Source organism: Colletotrichum costaricense, assembly GCF_030867565.1.
Source record: "Colletotrichum costaricense strain IMI 309622 chromosome Unknown Scaffold_9.1, whole genome shotgun sequence".
NCBI classification, from domain to species: Eukaryota; Fungi; Ascomycota; class Sordariomycetes; order Glomerellales; family Glomerellaceae; genus Colletotrichum; species Colletotrichum costaricense.
The window spans coordinates 1,976,269-1,998,084 of NW_026848238.1; the positions used below are offsets into that span (position 1 = coordinate 1,976,269).

Sequence of the window (21,816 nt, forward strand, 5' to 3'; positions counted from 1 at the left end):
GAAAGCTGTGCATTTCTCCATCCCCGTCTGGAACTCATTGATAAGAGTCACTACACGATAATTTGCCCTTTCTCTTCTCATATTCAGCAGTCAACCAACCAACTCATCAACTCACCAGATCCCACTGTCACCACAATATTCCACGTCGAATCTCATAACGAGACGGAGCCGACACGAAGAGAGATGGCACCGATTCTTGTTGCCACTGCCCCTGCTCAGCAGCAGCAGCAACAGGTAGAAGGTGGGCCAAGACGCTTCGAACGGACCTGGGAACCAAAGTGCCCAATAGAGGATATCATGAACACCGACATGTCGCCGGTGTTGCCCAAGCGGGAGTTCAATCCGGTCATAGTTCCGGTCACGTCCCCGGCCCCGGTAGGGGGCTCACTATTGCAGGCACCTCCGAGTCCTGAGTTGTCGGCGCCTGGGCCCTCGAAAATCCCTGGGCCGTCGACGATGCCTGAGCCCTCGGTGACGCATCCGCCCCCAGCAATGCCCAGACTGAATGCCAGGGGACGAAAGCTACTCCCGGATGGCCCAATCAAGAGGCGTACGCAGGATTTGAGCACGCCTCAAAGCAGTGCACAATCCTCGATCTCGGCGCCGAAACAACGTGCGGCTCTAGTCTTGGCTCCAGCTGCAGCTGCGGCTCCAGCTCTAGCCTCAGCTGCGACTCCCGCTCCTGCGTCTGCCCAAGTTACCGCACAACCAGCGGTCGTGGCAGTCGTCAACCAAAAGTCGAAGCCAAAGAACGAGAACGAGAAGGTACGCTGCACCTGCAGCTATTGTGTAGAGAGGCATGGTCCCAACGGCAACATGATTGCCGAGAAGACGTGGAAGGAGCACAAACGTGCCGACACGACCGCGAAAGAAGGGACGGTGCAGGATCCAAAGTGCAGAAAATGCCAGAAGCAAACATATGTATGTATTCGGAAGGAAACTGGCCCCTGTCAAGTCTGCATGCGTATGTCAGAAGTGTGTTCCTTCACTGGCCAGTCTAAGAGAAAGAGGGAGCTAAAAAGGCGGGAACGCCTGGAGGTAAAGGTGAAGAAGGTGGCCAACACTGTCACTGATCCTCCTGATGATCCAGCTACTCATCAGGCGGGACAGAAGCGAGGGCCAGAGTCGTCTTTCCTAGACGTGAAAGATGACAGTCAAGTTCCTGACCTTCCTGTGGATTTCAGGCAGCAGGCAGAGCCGTCCATCTTCAAGAACAAGGTTGAGGATATCGGCGAGAGCGGCAGTCATGCGAGTGGGAGCTCGGGGTTGGGCTTGAGAAGCCGCACCCTAAGTATCTCGCCTCCTCCTGTCGTTCGGAAGAGGTCGGACGAAGTCGAGGAAAATGCGGGCGAGGACTTTGGCCCGCGGACGAAAAGACGCCGTATTGCCGACCAGACCGATTGATAGTGTCAGAGGTCTTGGTTGAGCTGACAACGCAGAGGAAAAAGCGTCAGGGAACGCGAAGGCAGCCGCGAACAGTGTTGCTATGCCTGACTGGCAATCGACGCTGTCTTCCTGCATCTGCTGCCATCCCTCAAAAGTAAGTATGAAAATCCTCGCCAACGCTCGAGCGATACCTTCACGCTGAACCAGATATCTAACAGGTGTTATTTGCCCGAATAGTCGACGGACGTACTCAAGCAAACAGCCACATCACCCAGGCACGGAAAGCTTGGTCCTTGTGCAGACCTTTGGACAAACCTCCACCTGTCATAGGGAGAAGACAATCAAGGATGCCATTCGAGGCTACCCGGACTTGAAGCAGCATTGTCATCGAGGTCAGTCCGATTACCAGATCAAGGCCAAGACTGAGATAGTGCCGCAGTTGCTCATTGAATCTCGTACCTTATCAACGCCTTATCCCATGAGCGCATTGAGAAGTCCGAGATGGGCTGAAGCAGGCCTGCCCACTCAGTTTCCTAAACTGTCGACAGGGGCCGGTCCGGCATCAACCAAGCGCGGTCACGATGATCGTCACGAGGCTTGAGGACCTTCAGAGAGAAGGGCGCCGTACAGCGATCGATAGTCGTACCAACGAAGAGCACATTCGAGCGACTTGTACAAGGTGAGAATCAGCATTTGCCCTGTTCCTCCTAGACTAGCAACTGATATTATCGCAGGTCATCATCACTTCGCGAACGTGGGTCGTGGCTTCATTTGTTGCGTTGGTCGATAGATGTGTGTATTGAGAGAGGAGTTCGGGGTGGCTGTGAACATTTCCTTGGTAGATGGGTTTCTTGCTTGGCACAATGTCAGTCGGTAGTGCACACGCGTGTATACTCCGTGTTTTCCATCGATGATTGTTCCTGCATTGATTTAGGTTGAGATTTGCTTGACGTATGATTGATTGCTCAAAGTAGCAATAACTCAAGCTGTATTAATAGCTATATCCTTGCATAACGAAGTTCTCCGTGGTGATGATCACGAACCCATTCTGATTTTTGCGGTTTTACTCCCTCAGCATTAGAGTCACGTTGGGCCGACATCAACATAGCGTCACTTGTGTATATCACTGCTTTTCGTTTTGAGCATAAATGAAGTTGGCACCTGGGTCGCAATTAGTCTTCTTTCCTTGACTTGAGCTATGTGCTTGGACATCAACTCACCGACAGCAACGAGGCCATTCTCCTTGGCCCACTTCTGGACTCCGCGCCCCTCCTGGCCTCCCCAATGCTTGCGCTCCGCCGGCTTCGACAGTTCCAGCTTCTCCTTGGTTCCGTTGGCCGGCACCCAGGCCGTGAAGACGTAACGGTGCTTGCCAGTCTTGGGCGGAGGTCCTGGCGGCTTGTACTCGATGACCTCGTCCAGATCCGCCGGCTCGATGCCGGAGGAGATGGTCGGGGAGCTGCTGACAGCGATCCAGTGGCAGAACTCGGACCAGATGGGGTTGCTACGAGTGGGCGCGTCCGGGTCGGTGAGGGTCAGGACGTATGTCGTGGCAATGACGCTGGTCATTGACGAGCCGCTGACAATGGCAACAACAGGCGCCGACTGGAGATCGGCAGGCTTCAGGGTGTTCCCGAGATCGGCGACATTGGAAGAGGACCACTCGGCCGCGACGCCGATGATGGGCTCAAAGTCATCCAAGACGGTAGGGATGACCTTGGCTTTGTCCAGCCTGTAGTTTGCAGGTCAGCGAGCTGTCAAAGGCGCATATGAGTAGGGCGCGGAGCCGACGAGAGACACGTACTCTTCGTGGACGCGAGTCAGATCAGCAGCAGGTCTGAGGACGAATTGATCTTGGCTCGTCGGAGCAGCGGCAACAACGGTGCCGCAGACAGCCACCGCGGCCAGGAATTTGCTTGCAAGGGAGCCCGCCATTGCGGGTGACGGCTACGACGTTGCGCGTCCTCGAGACGAATTGCGATACAGTGGATGAACACTGAATGAAACAGTTGAGATTGCGGCAGGCAGCAAAAGCCAAGCGCAAGCAAGTTTGCTGCTGTTGAAGAATTGTTTGGTTGAGCGTTTCTTCTTTGCGACGATTGATGCGAAGACAAACGCGTTGAAGAATTGTGCCGTTGTTGCCGCCCCCCGCCGGCTTCGGTTTCCGCAGGGAGGGAAAAGCCGCGGGCGTCGTTTTTGGTGATGTCATGCCGCTACGCTCTGGCGTGCTTTCCCCCGCCCGGAACCCCTGCTCCGCGGCGTCAACTGCAACGGCACACCGGTCGCGCACTAAAATGAAGTAGATGGGTCTTGCAACTTTATTTCAGCCGCTCTCACCCAACAGTCTCATTGAGCTTCACGACTTTTCATGATTTGTGAAGTGATATGAAGTCTCAGTTGGTATTCCTTCTCCATTTTCATGTCGCGATGAGATTGCCCTCAATTCCTCAACTTTCATAGTCGTGATGTTGAGCAGTATGAGAACATCAGGTGAACGGCGCTTCAGACCGACGTATAAAGGCCGGTTTTCTATATCAATGCCATATCTCACCTAGTACCGCGGAATTTGAAATGGCCCAGTTGAATTCCCTCGTGGTAAGTGCCATCGTGGTTCCTTTAGCGCTACGTGATGCCCAATGCTGACAATGCCATGTTGGAAGATGGGACGCATGTGAGAACGGGCCGCTTGGTACAGTCACAATGTCAATGCCATTCCCTCGGGACACACGGGCACTCGAGAAGCTCTGGCTCTCCATCATATCAGATCATAACTACACTGACAGGGAAGCTATTGCGAGGGCGGCGAGTGACGAGCCCGCGATACATTGAGTAAGCGACTCTGTCTCCTAGTTGGGAATATTTCCATGAGCTCAAGCGAGAGGCTTTCGTTGAATGTGAACAACGCTCCTGATTAAGTCATCGGAAGAGAGAGAGAGAGAGAGAGAGAGAGAGAGAGAGAGAATTTGAAGATGAACACGAGACGGAAGGAGACCTTGATACGAAGCAGCTAAAGAATGAAATGTTCAACTTGCAATCATCGTCACATACCCATCCATGATTACTGACAGAAATAGAATTAGCGACAGGGAGTCGTGTTCTTCACTACAGATAAGTAATCAGTAACGGTGAGCGAATCAGAATGAAGTCAGTCCGCCTGATGGCAGGCATCAGTAGGTACTATCCATGAATTAGACTAAGATTGATTGCAAAACTTAGTCTAACTCCGCACGTAAATGAGACTACCTCGCGAATTTGGAAGAAGATAGGACTGCGGTGAATCTTAGCAACTTTGTACAATTGGGTTCCATTTATCCTGGCATTAAACACCCTTTCGCGCCTCTCCACCCCCCCCCCCCCCTATGTTGAGGCTCGTCCTACCAAAACGAGAATAATTCTGCTGCCTGAATTCACAGCCCTGCTAGTATGCCAACGGCCTTGAGAAAAATTTGCAGTATGCAACGATTGAATCCTCTCCCCGCTATTTAAGCCTTACTTGCATGTTAATTGAATTATTGGATGAAGTAATTGCCTCCACGTAATGCTCGCCATCTGCTCCGCGCTGTAAATAAGGAACCAACTTGAAGGACACTCAAAAGGCCTCAAGTGCCGATGAAATCGCAGATCTTGGCCATTTAGAGGCAGATTTTCCTTTGGCTGTCTAGAAATCTGACTAGTCTGCACAAGCCAGCCGGTGAGAGACTTGCCCGGTTTCGTTTTGCAGCCACAGTGTAACGTCGGGCGGCGGCTCAGCGTCGGGCATCACGCGGCGTGTTGTAGTCTACATCACTGAACCGTATAGTGAAATTCGATTGGCTACCGCACGTAAGCTGTAGCCGGCCGTTTCTTACTGCCTGGAGGAAACGGGTGAGAATGGGGCTGGTGATGTTGGTTGTTGTATCCGTAGCTTGGCTGAGCTTGGCTCTGTAAGCGACTTTAGAAGACAAGGTCATTAGATAGGGGCGGGCACTGGTAAAGGCTCCATGAACGGTGATCCATGATTTGATACGTTCTCGCTTCGTGTGAAGATATTACATATTGTCTGTGGATTCGCCTTTTTGTGTTTTCGGCGACTAATTTGACTTGCCTTTTCCAAATGCATGCCCGCTGGACACACCGCAGTCGGGCGACAGCCAAGGTGACTCTACTTTAGCCGGGCTAGCCATGTGTCACAACAGTATTGCTTCTGTGCTCTCAGCCTCGAGGATCCCGCTTATACTCGAGAGTCCCGTGGCATCTACGTGGGTTTTCCAATTTGGGACTTTAGGGTCGCCCCTGATGTACATCGTCAGCACTGGGTAGTAGATGGTCCGTCCATGTTGTCAACTCGAACATCATCATTTGCAAAAGTTTATTCTTCAAGTACTGCTATACGCACGCTAACGGTCTTCTAGTAGAGCCACTACCCGCTCGGGTGATAGAATAATCGCCCGCTTGTAGTACTCCATTTACGGCTACCAATCAGTAATATAGAGACTAACGGAGTGATATTATACGCAAACTAAATTGCATCTGGCAGAATCTTTCGAAGCCGATAACGAAAAGTCTACTTTCTGAATCCGTTGGTGCACTGGCAAGATTGTAAGTTTGGCAGCTGATAGATGTTTCGCAAGGTCATCTCTCCGGAACCCAAAATGAGGGACTTCGGTATTGATGAGGCTGATTGGACGCTCCGCCAAGGCAACGCCTCCGCTGCGGAAATAGGCAGTGCATGGCGCGAAGGAACGCCCGACGACTGAGAGGCAACATGTCGCGTGGCTTCATATTCCCGAACGAAGGAACAAGGATGATGAAGATCTGCATATAGGCGGGAAAAAGTGTTGTCTCCATCAACTAGGTACATCACCCTTGCAAACCCCGGGGTGGAAAAGCCATGGCATTACGGGACAGCACAGACACACAGAGCAAAAACCAAAGGAGAGAGAAAGAGAAAAGTATTGGCGGAAATGCCGATCACGTACAGAACCGAATGCCCGCGGCGCGTCTGATTCAAACAGAAGCCCGCAGCGCAGGTTGGCCTGCGCATACCCTCCACTACCACGATTACCATCTGATGAAGGAGTCCTCACGAGCCAACCAAATAATCTCTGCCTGCCTTCCTGTGGGCTTGTGTCTTCGGGATGTGACCGCACCACCCCAGCATGGCGGTGGTGGCTGACCCCAGCGCTGAGCAGGCAGCCGTAACCGTTCCTAAGTGACTTTTCGCCCGATATAGTTGCAGAGAGGGTTTACAAAATCTTGTCTGCAATATCGTGTATCAGGGGGGTTTGGGGTTACTTCCCGTCCACCCCAGCTCGTCTCAACTTCTGAACTCTCTTCCCTCTTTCTTCTGACAGCTCTACTCATCCCAGATTTCTTCCCTTACTTGCTGTGGCTTTTGCAGAACCGCTTGCGTTCGCGCAACTGAAAGAGAGAGTGACAGTTGAGAGCGAGAGTGTGAGATAGAGAACATGGCTTCCGTAGCCTCATGCTCGTCCATGGCCATGGCAATATGGACATCGTTGAGTCGATGTATCCAGAGGAGGTTCTTTCGTGTTTTTGCAATCTGTTCCATCTTGTTTCTCGGCGTTACTTTTCACCTTACTCATGATACCCAACGATCAACTCACCACGAGCCGTTCAAAGCCCCGATCACGAAGCCTATCGTTCATGGAAATCCGGTAGACGGGCTTCCGGAGCCATCATGCGATCTTTTACCTTTCCCGTATTCTCCTCAACCAACAGGTTCAAACAGCACGGATGACAGCATACTACCGAACCCCTGGCTGGCAGCAGTCATCTCGACGGCATCAGATGTTGAACGTCGGATGCTCATACGATCCACGTGGATGAAGATCTTTAGCGATGTCCCCTTTGACGGACACTTCGTGGTATCAAATCCTGGGCCACGTTGGATGGAGGTTGTGGCGAACGAGAACCGCACCTTTGGAGACATGATTGTGCTGGATACTATTCCCGAGGACGACATCACTGCCAACACCATCAAGACGCTCGAGTTCTACAAGTGGCTCGTTAATCACAACGTCCAGTACGAGTTTGTGTCGAAGATGGACACCGACTTATGGCTCAACGCACGAGGATTCTGGGACCGTTTCCTGTCACCGAGACTTTCGACTGACAGTGCCAGTAGGCTCATGAAGAGCACAGTCCAGAAGACTGTCATTGGAGAGCTCTACTACTCAAAGTACTGGGATCTCGTCTTCCCGCACGGCGCCATGTACACCGTCACATGGGATATGGTCGAGTTGCTGGCGGACCTCCAGAACAAGCATCACGTGGTGACGGGCGAAGACATGGCCATAGCGACTCTCATGCTCAAGGGTCACGAGAAGGCCAATTTTGTGAACTTTAGGGGCTCAGAAAAGTTCGACTACGACAATAAAGACGCACGGCACGACGGCACGGCGTGGGCTAGAAAAAAGACGCATCCGGATGCCATTCAGCACGCGCTGGTTGGTAACGATGCCATTGCCATTCATCAACTCAAGGATGAGAGCTTATGGTTCAAGGTGGCGGACTGCTTCGACGAGCAAGGAATCAGGGACGCGCCGCCGGTGTACCACTCTGGGCCGGAGACGCAGCGGCCCATGTCGATGAAGTGGGATGACTTTTGGTTCTGGATGGGGGTATCGGACCGGTACGACGCTAGATTCGACAGGATACCAGACTTTTTGTGGACAAGAGAAGATGGGCATTGGATATGCGATGGCATATGGGACTTGGGAGAGACAAAGACAGGATATACGGGAAAGGAGAGCACCTCATAAAGAGATGCGACTATTAGATTTGTCTCAAAAGCTATTTATTAGTGATATCCCCAAAGTTCCAACCCCCAATGTGCCACCACTTCAACGGAAGATGGTTCCTGGTACGGTAATCATGTTGATGGTGACCACCTCCCCATAATTCTCGTCGCCCAATTGGAGAGAAGGGTCACCTGGCGTGACTTGGAAAATGCTTTGACCCATGGCTGTGCAGGTGAGTGTGTTGTCGGCATTCCTCTGGCACACGTCGGCTTCAAAATTGACATTGACCAGAGAAGAGGCGATGGCGGTGGACTGAAAGAAGTACTGAAAATGGAGATTCGCGGTGCCGCCAACCATGGCCACGAAAGTACCGTCAGCAGTGGTGAGCGCGCAGTCGGGCTGGAGTCTAAACTGTTGCGCCAGTTGTCTGGTGGTATCAAAACGGAGCCTGTAGCCTGATCCAAAGGCCGGCGACAGCGCGGCCCACTTGCCGTCTACGTTGACGTCTCCTGTACCTGAGGCTTGGAATACGAAAGCGGCGGTATTAATAGCACAAGGACCAGACGGGGACGAGATGTAAGAAGAGAGTGTCGAGGAGGAGGTAGACTGAAGACAACTCAGCATGGTGTATGTCGCATGAGGCTACATCGGGGGGGTGCTACTCACACTGGTGCTACTGGAGCTGCTAGAGCTGCTAGAACTGGTCGAAGTGATGGTTGTAGAGGTGCTCGAACTTGAAGAACTGCTGGAGGTGGAGGAGCTACTCGAGCTTGAGGAATCGCTGGACGTCGAGGAGGTCGAGGATGTCGAAGCAGTCGAAGTGGAACTATCAGTAGAGGAAGCTGAGGATGTGACCGATGAACTGCTGCTAGAAGTAGTGCTGGCGATGCTCGAGCTACCAGTACTGCTACTGCCGGTTGTAGTGCTTGTCGGAGCAGAGGTTGCGGTGCTGGTACTGCTCGAGCTAGGAGCACTGCTGCTACCACTGCTGCTGCTGCCGCCAACGCTGATGGTCGTGGTAGGTGTGCTCAAGACGCTGCTGGTCGAGGAGGGAGTCGTTCTAGCAGTGCTGCTGTTCCCAAAGTTGAAAGTGCTGCTGCTCGAAAGGATAGGGGAAGTGGTGGAACTACCCGGCGTGACGACAGTCGGAGCGGAGCTTGTGAGCGTGGAGCTCGGCTGCGGCGGGTTCAAATTGCTTGTACCGAAGGTCGTGAAAGACGAGGAAGCGCCGGGAGTGCTGCTTCCGCTGGGAGACCCAGACGAGAGCACCGACGAAGATCCGCTGCTCGGGATTGCAGTGGTCGGCTGCGAGAGGATGCTGCTGCTGCTGAGGGTGACGCTGAGAGACGCCGTCGGTGTGGACGAGATCCCGGTGATCGCGGAGGTCGGCAGGCTAGTGGTGTTCGACACGGCGGCAGGGGGTTGCACACTCAGAACAAATCCAATGTTCGCCGGGATAGGGGTATTGGTCGGCGCCTGAGCATTGGCACCGAGAGCCAAGGCCGCGAATACGGCCGCGTGTTTGGTCCAGGCCATTGTGTCGACGTTGCACTTTCCGTAAGCTTAGAGACAGACAGAGAGTGTGTAAGCGAGTGAAAAAAGCCTCCAGCAGAATGAAAGAGTGGATGCCCAACTTGACTGGTGAGGGTTGGTGACCAAGGGGGAAAGAGAGAGAGAGAGAGATGTGGGCCAAGAAATAGGATGAAGAGAGCTCAGCAAGATCTGCGAGGTTCCAGTTATTTGGTCCATCCAGACATATGTGAACATTGCAGAGGGCCGAGATTGTGCTGGGAATTTCCAACGGGCCACAGAGCAAAGAGGCTGAATACTTCCATAGGCGCCATCATGCCGTTGAGCCATTACCCATCATTCCTCTCGTGAGGTGGGTTACTGGTGTTGAGCAGACGCGTGCCCGGCCCGAGACAGTCCTTTGAAGCCATGAATATCTCCGCTAAATGAACACTGCAATAATCCGAGAAGATCGGCCCCGGTTGCTTGCGGAGGCCATAGGTCAATTGGCGTGATCACGAATTCCAAAATTCCAAAGCTCGTCTTGGCACATGTGGGAAGGAAATGAGGTTGATGCTTGAAGGGAAGCGCTCACGGCACTTCGATACCGAGTCCCAGGGCGATGAGATATCTCGTTTCGCTCAGATATGCCGTACGACGTTGAGGTTGAGACAGTGGCCTCTATGATCATGAGGCTGAAGGGTAAGTAGAAGCTAAGCATTTTGTTGTCTCGGGCGTCTAGCTTAGGGGCCAAGGGGCTGTCGAGCTTCATGCCGTTACACACAATTCCAGTACGGGCCGAATGAGGAATTTAGGGTTGATGTTGCGTGGCAGTCACGGGCCGAGGAATGTGTTGGTAGCCGCGAGGTAGCGACATGGAAGATTATGCGGTTGCGTCCCAGACAAGGGAGGGATGATCACGACATCTAGATGCGACTGTCTCCCTGTGCAGCCCCTGACGTTGTCTAACATACATAATCAATCCTGATTCCAGACAACTTCACGTTACACCAGGTATATGAATAGCACAGGGCTAAATTTTCAACCCGAAGCCACTACTTCGAACGGGAGCATTCACAGATAAACAGACCTGAACTAACTACCTGCCACGCAGGAAAGTTGCCATTATACGCCACCATCTTGCCACCATACTTTTCCTTGCTAGCCGCAGCAAGAACCCCCATCATGCCATCGCACGACTCATCGACGCCAATGTGTGCCTTCTCCAGACCCAGACCTCGAGCACCAGCGTTGCCGAGGTCGGTCTGGACCCAGCCGGGGATCAGTACCCAGGCATTGAGCCAGTCTTCTTCTGCATTCATCCTGACCGTGAGCCAATTTACCGCGGCTTTGGAGGGGCCGTAGACGGCGTTTGGGATGGGAGGTTGGTTTCTTTTGGAACGATGTCAGCTGACCTTGTGCTAATGCCTTTATCTCATTTTACCTATGGGAGAGGCAATATGTAACTCACTCTATACATCCAGCAGTCGAACCCATCGGCACAAACATGGGTTCCTTGGACGACTTGCGCAGCAGCGGTCGCGTAGCCTGATATAGCGCGACGACACCATAGACGTTGGGCTCCATGTGCGCCTGGAGGTCGGAGATGTTGAGGTCAGCGACTGTCGGCCATGCGTACGAGATGCCGGCGTTGGCGATAACGATGTCGAGGTGAGTGATGCCGTGGGTTTCCTGCAGCTCCTTCACGGCGCCATGGGCATCCTTCGCGACGGTGGCATCGATCTTGACCACGATGAGCTTGCTTCCGTCGGCTTTGGGTAGGCCATTGAGGGCTTGCGATGTTGCGTGGGCCGGGTCGCGGTTGCCTGCGATCACGGTGTGGTTTGGGAGGGCGAGGTAGCGCTGGAGGAGGCCTTGTCCTAGGCCTCTGTTTGCGCCGGTGATGAGGACTGTGGTTGGCGCCATGGTATCTGGGGCGAGATCTCTCTCCGCAGAGAACACTATGAATACTGTCTTCCTGTTGTTGTAGAAGGATGAGCTGTATCAGTATCAAGTATCAAGTTCGCAACAGGAGAAGACTCTGATATAGGCAGGTCCCGGTCTTGATCAAGACATGATGAATCAGAGGCGAGGCTGGGAGTTTGGCGATAGAATGTCAACGTTAAATAACGTTATGGCTGTGTCCGTCACGTAACCTAGCCAGCAGCAACGGTAAGCACTAGTCAAGTGGCCGATCCTTTCATGTTGCCTTGTTCACTCCCAGTACGGTAGACGATACGAGAACGTGCCCCCAGAACCAGCGCTAGATCTTCACCGTGTTCTCGACAATGAGTTTATGGCCTGTCAACACACACGATCAACTCTGCGGAAGACATGCGGGAGACTTGCGGAAGACTCGCGGGGCATCTGCGGGTCCTTTCCGGCAAGGTGGCCCGGCCCCGCTAGTCCCGCCACGGCGTCCGACAGCGCGGAGACTGCAATTTCAAAACCCCCCTAGCGCAAATCTCTGATTGGCGGTCATCAAAACCCTCACCCGCAACCAGCAGATTTTGCACTCCAAACCCTCGCTTCTCGCGCCCCGTTCACCACAACGCAGAGTCGACTCCCATTCCCACCACGCGTTCATATTTGTTCTGGTCCCCGCCCGTCTTCAACAATACCTGGTCTGGTGGTGTAGTTGGTTATCACGTCAGTCTAACAGATCGAGAGATCCAACCTCTCTCGCCTGCCACACTGAAGGTCTCCGGTTCAAGTCCGGGCTAGATCATACCATGGGCGATTGGTTTAGTGGTATAATGACCGCTTAGCATGCGGTAGGTCCTGGGTTCGATTCCCAGATCGTCCATTCTTTTGCTTTTTGAAGACGTCAGGTGCTTTTCGTGCTGGTTGGCTTGTTGATTCCTTTTTGGGCCCGATAAGGGGCAGATCGTGCGGATGGCCGTGAAGGAGGACGGACGACGCATCCATCATATCCGCGTGGCTCGAAGCGGGCTTGGATTCGGACAAGGGAAGAAGAGGGTAATTGGTATGGCTGCATTAGCCCATCGGTCTCTCTTTAGACGGCTCATTGCGAGCGCGAAACTGTGTTGGTATATCGTGAGCCTGGTCCCCTTCTCGACCTGTCCCGCGCGAGCAGAACAGCAGTTCAGTCGCAGACATACTGCGCTCGAAAGCCATTCCCGCGATAGTTGGTCCAGTCCTCCTAGTCGCCTTCCGGTGACAGTGCTCTTGGTTGCCCTCCCTGGGAAGCCTCCTGACCAGGGCTACATCCACCGAAAGAATGGGTGCAGCAATGCAGTAGCGTGTCGTTCCATGACAGACTCGTGCCAGTAGAAAGCGACCTTTCATTCCTATGTCCTTCCAGGCTTGCTACAGCCGTCGCCGGAATGCCTCCACTAAGTCTGTGCATCCCTGCCGTGCCGTTTGATGATCTCCGACGCGTAAAGGAACCAGCTACATTGATGTAGATTTCCGGGAGGGCTGGAAATTGTCGATAAATGACCGGATGATTGCAATTCAACATGGAGCTGGCAACCCAGAATAACGGTGGTGTCTATGCCTGTGTTGAGTGTATGGGATACCGGCCCAAATGTGGCGGTCGCTCTCATCCCTTCCCCACAGCCTACCGGCCTCTTCTCATCGTCGGACATGTCTCCTTTGCGTCGGCAGATAAGGAACATTTTTCGAGGCGGTCTGATGCTCGCGACTATGAGCACTTCCAGACTCCCTTCTCCTCATCCAGCTCGAACTTCGTAGACTTCATACTGAATAGATACGTAAAGATCCTCTCCGTCTCGCCGCCGAGCACTGGCAACTCAACAACAGCTTCCTCGTGTAGAGTCCACCCCTGGCTGTCAACCTGGTTCCAGAACTCATTCTCATCCGGATGCCGCTTCTTCCACGCAATATACACCCACGTCTGCACACTCTCATTCGCGCTCTTCGAGATATTGTGCACGTGGACCGCCGTCCATGTATTTACCAGAGAAGGCAGCGAGTCCACGTTGTACGTGCAATCGCTCATGACAATGACGTCCCACGTCTTGGCCTCGACCAGCGGCCCAAACGCCCCCTTCCGACCGTCGTCCCAGTCGAGGTTCTCATACCGCGGGTGAATCCTCGCCGCCCCATTCGCCACGAGCCTCTCGATATTCGCGTAGGCGCGGTGCTCGGCTTCGGGCAAATCCGTCATGAGGATCGCACCCTCGCCCTTGGGATCCGCATCGGACAAGAGCTGCGCCAGCCCGTTGCCCAGGATACCGACACCGCATCCGAGCTCGAGGATATTCACCGGCTCATCCCCGAAGAGAAGGCTGTGAAACTTCTTCATGCGCCACGGGTGCTTCTCCGCAGCGAAGCTCTCGCGCGTGCTGACCTGCCACAGCCCAGACACGGCCATCAACCCGGCATCCCAGATATGCCGCGCGATACTCTCCCCAATATCCTCCTCAATCTCAAGCACTGGCTCCGAGGGGCGATCTCCGTGGTTGAGTCTCCGGACGCAGGTCGTCGGCCCTTCGGAGCCTGGTGTCTGCACGTCTGCCCAGAGGGGCAGGATCTTGCCGCACTCGCCCTCGAACCCCGCGATGCTCACGCTCATCGCCGTGTCGGCTGACTTATCACCCTCGGCGCGTATGCGTACCTTCAGCGAACCGAGACCGTTGGTGTTGGGGAGGGGTCCCCGCCCCGGGATATGTTGAGCTGGGATGTCGGCTTTGAGGACGCGCATGCCTGGTGTCCAGCGCAGGACCTTCTCAGCAGCTAGCGTCATGGGTTCACTTTTCTGCTTCCTTGATGATTCCTCATTCTGTTGTTGCTTCCGATCCTGATGCTCCCACCCGGCGGAGACTTTGATCTTGACGGGGCCATTGTCTTCTGGTGTGAGGAAAGAGTCGCCGAGGTCGGTTGTGATTGTGAAGACGACGTTGAGGGACCAGGGGTGTTTCCTGTTGTCTTCGCGTGTGAGCGTTGGTGCTCGTAGGAGCCGTATGTAATGCATTGAGTCGTTAGTGTGAAAACCGAGTCTGAGTTTCTAAAGACTCACACGGTTTTGAGGGCGTCGTAGAGTGTCGTCGATGAGACGGCGGCGTGAGTATGCTCGCGGGTGAGGGACGAAAACTGAGAAACCGCTTAGTCATTCAGTTTTGACCAGTAGCAGCTCTTCTTTTATGAATAAAGCGGGTCGCTAGCTCACGCACCTCCTTCCGCTCCCGAGTTTGATGGCATTGCTCGTCGATAACTCCACAGACTTCATTCAACTACTATGGGAAGAGTTAATAGATAGCTATGAGTGAGATGGCTTAAGATTCTGGCTACTGAATGCGTATGACGCCTCGTAAAACATTTGCTGCATCATCAACAACACCAGCTAAACTAATGTGCTACTTAGTAGCCGCCTCCGGAGACTTGGGTAATCCATCTAACATTCACTTTGCCACCGGCGAGAGAAGATACCAGAGTTGAATTTCGTCAACTAAGTGTTCAACCCTCAGTATTGATTGACTATGATGCTTGACGCCTGGGTCTTGGATAAGTCTTTCTAGCGACGACGCGAGATAGGCACATGGGTAAGGGAAAGTGCTTCTGGCAAAAAGTCCAAGATTTCTAGGTTGAGGCAAGAGTTGCCAATTGAGTACCACTTATGAAGTTATTTGATACTATGGTGAAGTCATTAAATGTCTAACACCAATCACCTCACGAAGTGGGAGCCTCCAGACAGAGACAGACTTGCCCGGCCGGAAGCATCTGCCTTTAAAGCCACCTTGAGCTCAGTGTAAGGGTCTTTGCTGACCAGACTGGCTTGTCACCGAGTCTGAAAATGACACAGTAGGTTCAGCTTCAGCTAAGCTACTTGACGCAATTGAACTTGAATTGGCATACGCGCCATACCTTACCGTCCCCACCCCTGAGCTGAATGCTTGATTTGAGGTAAGATATCTTGGTCAGTCATATATCCCATGTCCTTCCATTGAATATTCCACGCGAAATACCTTTGATCGAAAAGCGAGCGGGAAGAGACAGCTTACTAATAGCTTCGGTTCTCAATTGTCCCAACAACTCTGTATACGGCGCGTACCTCATGCCCCAGCGCCCATACTGTCCGAGATACGTTTCAAGACCATTTCTTCAAGAATGCACCTACAGCCAGACGTTCAAGGATCTGACCGGTGTCATGCTCGCCTTCTATCCAGATCAAGCCGACCAGACATCAACACAGGCGCAAGTCAAGCCTCGATCATTGCTCTGCTCGAGGAAAGTTAACGTATGGTAGATCTCCCCGCGACCTCCGATCGGAGACCGGCGATAAGTGGGCCCAGCTTCCGGGCTTGGCCACCCTCCAGGCCTGGTTCTCGACCGAAATCCAACATTTCTTAGCAAAGTAGATGCAGATACTTTCACGTCATCCCCAATTCACGCCGCGTATTACTTATAGGTCCATTTTCACATCCAAAGCTGAAAGAAACGCATTCACAGCCTGGCGTTCGGAACATCTCCCACCTCCGACCCCACAAAAGACCGCAGATATCGGAGGTCGCCGCCCCTCAGCCCGCCGCGACTGGAAACAGTAGATTCCCCATCCCGCCATCCCGCGCTACGGACGCCTCCGATGGTAGGAGGTCGGCGCCCACTCATACACTTTAACTGGGTGACTATGTCTTTACACTGCCTTAGACACATATGTGCGTGTACGGATAGCATCTGACGGGTTGCGATAAGCATCGCGGGGTTGATAAATTCGCGGGTCCATCCCAGTTCCACATCACCATATCAACACCAACAAAACTTTGACGACCAGCAATTGACTTCACATAGTACTTCGTAATCTACGCACATCTCAAGAGCACCCAATCCAGCCCTACCACCACACAACATCACAGAACTCAGACAAGACATCACCATCACAATGTCCACAGAACCCCCCCTCCCAACCCGCGACCCAAAAACCGTCCTCGCCTCCCTCCTCACCCTCACAGAAACCCGCATCGTGCCCCTAACAGCCCGCGGCGTCTCTTCCGGCTCAAAGCTCTTCGGCGCCGCAATCCTCTCCTCTGACGACGCTCTCACCCCCTACACAGTCTCCACAAACGACGAACGCACCTCCCCCCTCCTCCACGGCGAAATAAACTGCATCCAAACCTTCTTCACGCGCGACTTCCCCGACCCCTCCACCCGCCCCTCCCCGCGCACCGACTGCGTCTTCTTCGCAACCCACGAGCCCTGCTCCCTCTGTTTGTCGGGCATCGCCTGGTCTGGCTTCCGGGAGGTGTATTACCTCTTCACGTACGAGGACAGCCGCGACCTGTTTGCGATCCCGCACGATATCAATATCTTGCAGCAGGTCTTTCGCGTGCCGGCCGAGGGGGAAGACGAGAGTGCGTTGGGGAGACGGGAGCTGTATAACCGGACCAACCAGTTCTTCACGGCGCGGAGTTTGGGGGCGTTGGTGGAGGAGATCAAGGATGAGGGAGAGAGGGCTCATTGGCAGGAGGAGATGGAGCGCGTTAAAGGGTTGTACAACGCGTTGAGTGAGACGTATCAGGAGGGGAAGAAGGCTGGGGCCGAGAGTTCGAGCGTGTGGAAGTAGAGTAGAAAGCGGCGGGTTGAGTTGATTCGTCAATGGGGTGGTTGATTTACGGATACCTACTAGGGACTACTTACTGCTCGAAGTTTCGAGTCCGCGTTGGGTGTTGCTGGCAGTGGCTGGGAGAAATCGACGCCGATGATGGAGCCGGGGGATTTCCATAGTCGAGGACCGAGCGGGTGAAGACGGCGTCATACTCTAGCATCGATACGGAATGCCGCTGGTGACGACTGGTGTTCAGCTAGAGGATTAGAGATACCACTAACAAAGACTCGTTCCCATATCCAGCTATAACCTCCCAGCCACGTCCATCATATCTACTATTTTCGAAGCATCGAGTCATTGTGAGGTATGTAGAGACAGGAGCCAACCCAGTGCGTGCCGTGGAAAACCTCATCTCGGCCGGCCGTGTCCTAGCCGTGGGTGAGACCTCCGCAACGGCAAGGGAAGGAATCGCTGCCGCATCGATCAACGTCGCATGGCATACGGCACTCGCCGCCGGGAGGAAGAGGGGGGCCAATTCCCAGGTCGGCCGGGCCACTCGTGGCCGTGGCCCGTACCAAGGCAGCAAGATCCTACACCTTGAACGGCCGCAACACCTACGATCCCTCGGCCCCCGAAGCTGAACCTCACTCGCCGTTCTTCGCCGGGCAGAACATCGTCCACGACGCAACGCACTGTGCTGGCCAAAGTAGGCCGACGATCCCACGGCGGTTATGGACCAAGCAGACGAAGGCGGAAATGCAGGCGCGGGGTAAAGCAGACCAGGGCGTGTAGGCTACGGCACGGCGGCGGTACGGAATAGTGTACAGCCATCCCCCTGTCGATGAGGTACATTTGAATTTCTTCACGCCCCCCTCTTCAACGGGTCCCCCTTTCATGGGGTCTGAAGCATCGTCATTGGCCGGGTTCGTCTGGCCTTCCCATGTGGCCCGCTGTCGTTTTAGGCACATGCAGTGCAGAGGCGGTTTTCGGCGTGGGGAGCACGTTGCGGAATGGAGTCGCCCGGGTTTAACGGGTCATGGACATGGGGGTGAAGGATGAGGGGAATGAAGAAGAAGAACATGGTCTTTGCCGGATCGGCCGGACATGGCGTGCATTTTCTCAGCGTGGATGACCAGTGAAGATATCTGCGAGTATGGCATAGTTGTCACGATAGGAAGTGGTCTTTTCGAGACGAACTGCTGGTGATGCTGCGGTGCGCGGGCGAGAAACAGGGTTGAGGGGCCTTCATTACGTTGTGCAGCGCATGCCATAGCAGCGCGAGGCATCATCGCAGACTGCGGCTAGAATGGGTGGAGTCAAACTCCAAGGGGGATCCATAACTGTGCAGCAACAGGAGACAGACGCGGCCGCTGCTGCACCGCATCACAGCTGTTGCTGAAGACCGAGAGACGCAGGCGAGAGAGTGCAACCGTGTTGCGTATTCGCAGGAATGATGAAGATGGGACAAAGTCTCCGCAACGGCCGCCCCTCCCGCGCATACTAGCAGCCTACGTAGAGTGAGGGTCTCTGGGTCTCTCTAGCCTTTTCCCCTCCCGGCTATCGTTTGTTCGTCGTCTCAAAACCCCTCCTCCTTGTTGGTTGCGTGCGGACGCCATCCGTGGTATCCCGGCGGGTAGGGAAGAGGAAAAAAGACGCAGTGAGCAGCCATGTGTCAGCACACCCGTCCGCTATGATAGCGTGAGATTAGGTACAGCCAGCGACGCGACAGCCGCGGGGACAGGAGTCGTGATTGAGATACCTAGACGCATTGTCACGCGCATCGTCAGTTCATCCCAGACATCGGACAAGGTGCTCAAGGGAAGTAGACGGTCCGCTGTACAGGCGGAGTTTCGTACGACAAACAGGCAAGCAACGCCCAGAACTGTTTGATTCAACTTTTGACCGGAGCACGCCCTCTGGCTCTCTCATCGGAATCTCAAAAGGGCAACGGCAGAGCAAGGGAAACGTGGGCAGAGGGAGGGGGAGTGTGCAGCTGGTTGATGGAGGATGATGGTCGATGATGGAGGATGACTGGCCGGGCAAAGGCGACTATTCCCACTCGTGGTGATTAATGACCAGTGACAGGTCGCCAAAACAAGGTAAAAAGAGGAAGACGGGAGTCGCGACGAACGGTCCCAGGTTGGAACGGGCCGACACAGCACTACTTCGTACCGACACTGGCTCTCTCTTCCTCCCATGGGCTACCCTTGCCTGGGTTCCCGGGGGTGTGGTGGGTTGCATTCTCTAGTTTGCAGACGCGCAGGTTGAAAGTTGGAGGGTTCGCTGTGAGAAATGACGCAGGCTTCCAATTTGGATGGGTTACTGAGGGCTGAAGGAGGTGTCTCTCGAATTCCCAAAAATAACGAGCTGCCGATGCGTCGTTGGCTGTGCCGCGCTGTGCATACTGGTGCGTTTACACCACCACATACATGCATTCGTGGTTGGTGCTTTGTGAATTGTTGGATGCTGGTGAGAGCCAGTCGGGAGGCTTGTCGATGGCACCAACTGTGTGATTTTCTGCTAATCTCGCTGTCTATTGGGTAGTACCAGTGAGACTGTCCGTTCACCACTGGGCTGAAGTCAATGGCTTCCTGTGGTGCAAGGTAAAGCAGTGGTCAGCTTATTCAGGCCAATCTCGGAGGTTGATGTGTAACAGAGGCTGAGCAAGACGCGATGTCTCTCACTGCTTCCTTTGGATGACAGACTTCCGGCAATTATTGGACTCTCATAACAGAGGCGTGTATGAAGGAAGCAATTCGAGATTGACAGAAACGGACGATCTGGCCAGAAAAGGCTGGACGGGAAACATCCTCGCATCCTCCGCTTCCTTCACCTTGCAAATCCACCCCTCAATTGCAGCTGCCCTTCTCTGTGTCAACCGCATGGTTGTCTCCCTTTGACGGGTCCGGACGGGTCTTGTCGTGGGCCATCGACGCCAACCCCGCCATCTGGTTTGACATGTCCGTTGGCGAGTATGCGGGCCTCTTCACTTCACTTCACTTCACTTCACTTCACTGCTCCCCCTTCAAGGTGATGGACCCCTTAGGTTCCCTGCAGAATTCCAGTGACCAGAGGACTCACCTGTTCACTGAGATGTCGACTTCCCTCAATACTTGTGACTCTCATACACTCCCAAGGCTCTAGGCCTCATCAACTCCCTGCTCAGTCAGACACTACTCAATCATCATCTTTGATGCAGTCATCATCCTCCCGGCGGTTCGAGATACGTAGTCTTGCTTCATTTCGACCTTAAACCCCGGATGCTCAGGGATCGCTCGATCTCTATGGAACCCAGCCAACCGCGGTTCGGTGCATGTCCCGCATTCAGGGGGCGTAGCTATCGGCTTCACTGCAATTCTGACCCGCCCCAAGGAGATGCGATCAGGCGAGGCTGACCCAACCTTACGACCAACATAGGTTCCAGGTCTGGGAATTCATTGCATTCAAACTCGAAGAGGTTCAATCAACTCTTTCTGTAGAGAACTCTGCATGACCACAGCTAAGGTAAGATGTCGAGTCTCTGTATTGTTGTTCGTTTCCGGCTTAGAGAGGCGTGGAAGTTCTGCACCACAAGTTGGAGGGCGCCAGCTTGACCATCCTTGGGGTATTGGTTCGGAAGCTGATTGGTCTGGTGGAAATGCCCTGATTCACTGCGATTTTAACAACTCCTGAGGACCCGAGCCAACTGCTGAATTAGGAGCATTTAATACCTCTGGTTGGACGGGTTTTCATGAGAAAGCCGACTAGGCCAGAGTAGGAATTAATTTTTGACCTCTGTCTTAATCTTTTCACTGCAACTTTAACCTCTCCGAAGAGGTTCCGAACCGCCGGGGTACCCCCATCATCGCTCAGGTTTCCAAGAATTCAAAAACATCCCAGATCCGGCATCATGGCCAACTTGGAATTAAGTCGCCGAGGATTTAGATGGACGCCTGCGGATGACAGTTCTTCATCAGTCACAGGGAGCAAGAATCAAGGGATCCATAGCGCGCTGACCACTGTCTCTCCGCAACTCTTCAGCCTCATGTGAGCAACCACCACCGTTGCAAGGGCGCATCAGAGACATCAGACACACGCAAGGGCGATGAACCAACGATCCAAACACTTTGAAATGGATTCTACTGGCTCTAGAGCGGGAAGAGCGGCATCCTTCGCAAGTCCCATTCGCGATCGTCAGCCGTCCGTCATCTCAGACACGGATGGTTACGTGACTGCCATTCCCGCCTCTCACCTGACCTCTCACATGAATCTCATCTCACAACCTCATCTCAAAAGCTGATCTCACATGAAGAATTCACTCATCCCTCACTCACCCGCGCCTCTGCGTGGTATCACGTATTCCAAAATCTCCGCCTCGTAAGGCTACCAACGGGCCCCTTTGGCGGCGGCCCATCTTGGCCCCCAACTCCTCCCGCACCGCCGATCCCCCCCAAGCCCCGATCCAAGATTGTAAACTTCCTTCTCGAATCACACGAAACGCCAAACGCGGCCATCGTATCATTCGCTAAAGTAGGCAGTAGGTAAACGCAAGCCACCCGTGCCACCGTCACATTGGGTCGTAGCCTGCTCACGGGAGTACCTTGCACTTTCACGCACCTCGTGTGCCTCCTCACTAGGCACTGCTTACTTAGTACCAGTAGTAGATTGTCA

The 21,816-nt window shown here is 53.8% G+C and overlaps 7 protein-coding genes across 7 annotated transcripts; 3 read left to right on the forward strand and 4 right to left on the reverse strand.

Moving 5' to 3' along the window:
• Positions 1–183: 183 nt before the first annotated feature.
• On the forward strand, positions 184–1,404 carry CCOS01_09465 (uncharacterized protein; the record flags this gene model as incomplete). The annotated part of the gene is made up of 1 exon (XM_060457624.1): positions 184–1,404. The coding sequence occupies one exon, from the start codon at positions 184–186 to the stop codon at positions 1,402–1,404; it is 1,221 nt and encodes a 406-aa protein (XP_060312324.1).
• Positions 1,405–2,509: 1,105 nt separating this feature from the next.
• Positions 2,510–3,321, reverse strand: CCOS01_09466 (phosphatidylethanolamine-binding protein; the record flags this gene model as incomplete). The annotated part of the gene is made up of 3 exons (XM_060457625.1): positions 2,510–2,547; positions 2,607–3,118; positions 3,191–3,321. 3 exons carry the CDS (start codon positions 3,319–3,321, stop codon positions 2,510–2,512), a joined length of 681 nt encoding a protein of 226 aa, XP_060312325.1.
• Positions 3,322–6,833: 3,512 nt separating this feature from the next.
• Positions 6,834–8,150, forward strand: CCOS01_09467 (uncharacterized protein; the record flags this gene model as incomplete). Its single annotated transcript, XM_060457626.1, has 1 exon — positions 6,834–8,150. The coding sequence occupies one exon, from the start codon at positions 6,834–6,836 to the stop codon at positions 8,148–8,150; it is 1,317 nt and encodes a 438-aa protein (XP_060312326.1).
• Positions 8,151–8,231: 81 nt separating this feature from the next.
• Positions 8,232–9,665, reverse strand: CCOS01_09468 (uncharacterized protein; the record flags this gene model as incomplete). The annotated part of the gene is made up of 2 exons (XM_060457627.1): positions 8,232–8,735; positions 8,796–9,665. 2 exons carry the CDS (start codon positions 9,663–9,665, stop codon positions 8,232–8,234), a joined length of 1,374 nt encoding a protein of 457 aa, XP_060312327.1.
• Positions 9,666–10,564: 899 nt separating this feature from the next.
• On the reverse strand, positions 10,565–11,564 carry CCOS01_09469 (aflatoxin biosynthesis ketoreductase nor-1; the record flags this gene model as incomplete). Its single annotated transcript, XM_060457628.1, has 3 exons — positions 10,565–10,603; positions 10,739–11,030; positions 11,110–11,564. 3 exons carry the CDS (start codon positions 11,562–11,564, stop codon positions 10,565–10,567), a joined length of 786 nt encoding a protein of 261 aa, XP_060312328.1.
• Positions 11,565–13,305: 1,741 nt separating this feature from the next.
• CCOS01_09470 (uncharacterized protein) lies at positions 13,306–14,825 on the reverse strand (the record flags this gene model as incomplete). The annotated part of the gene is made up of 3 exons (XM_060457629.1): positions 13,306–14,545; positions 14,644–14,728; positions 14,798–14,825. The coding sequence occupies 3 exons, from the start codon at positions 14,823–14,825 to the stop codon at positions 13,306–13,308; spliced, it is 1,353 nt and encodes a 450-aa protein (XP_060312329.1).
• A 1,678-nt stretch (positions 14,826–16,503) lies between these two features.
• Positions 16,504–17,184, forward strand: CCOS01_09471 (cytidine and deoxycytidylate deaminase zinc-binding region; the record flags this gene model as incomplete). Its single annotated transcript, XM_060457630.1, has 1 exon — positions 16,504–17,184. The coding sequence occupies one exon, from the start codon at positions 16,504–16,506 to the stop codon at positions 17,182–17,184; it is 681 nt and encodes a 226-aa protein (XP_060312330.1).
• Between the last annotated feature and the right edge of the window lie 4,632 nt (positions 17,185–21,816).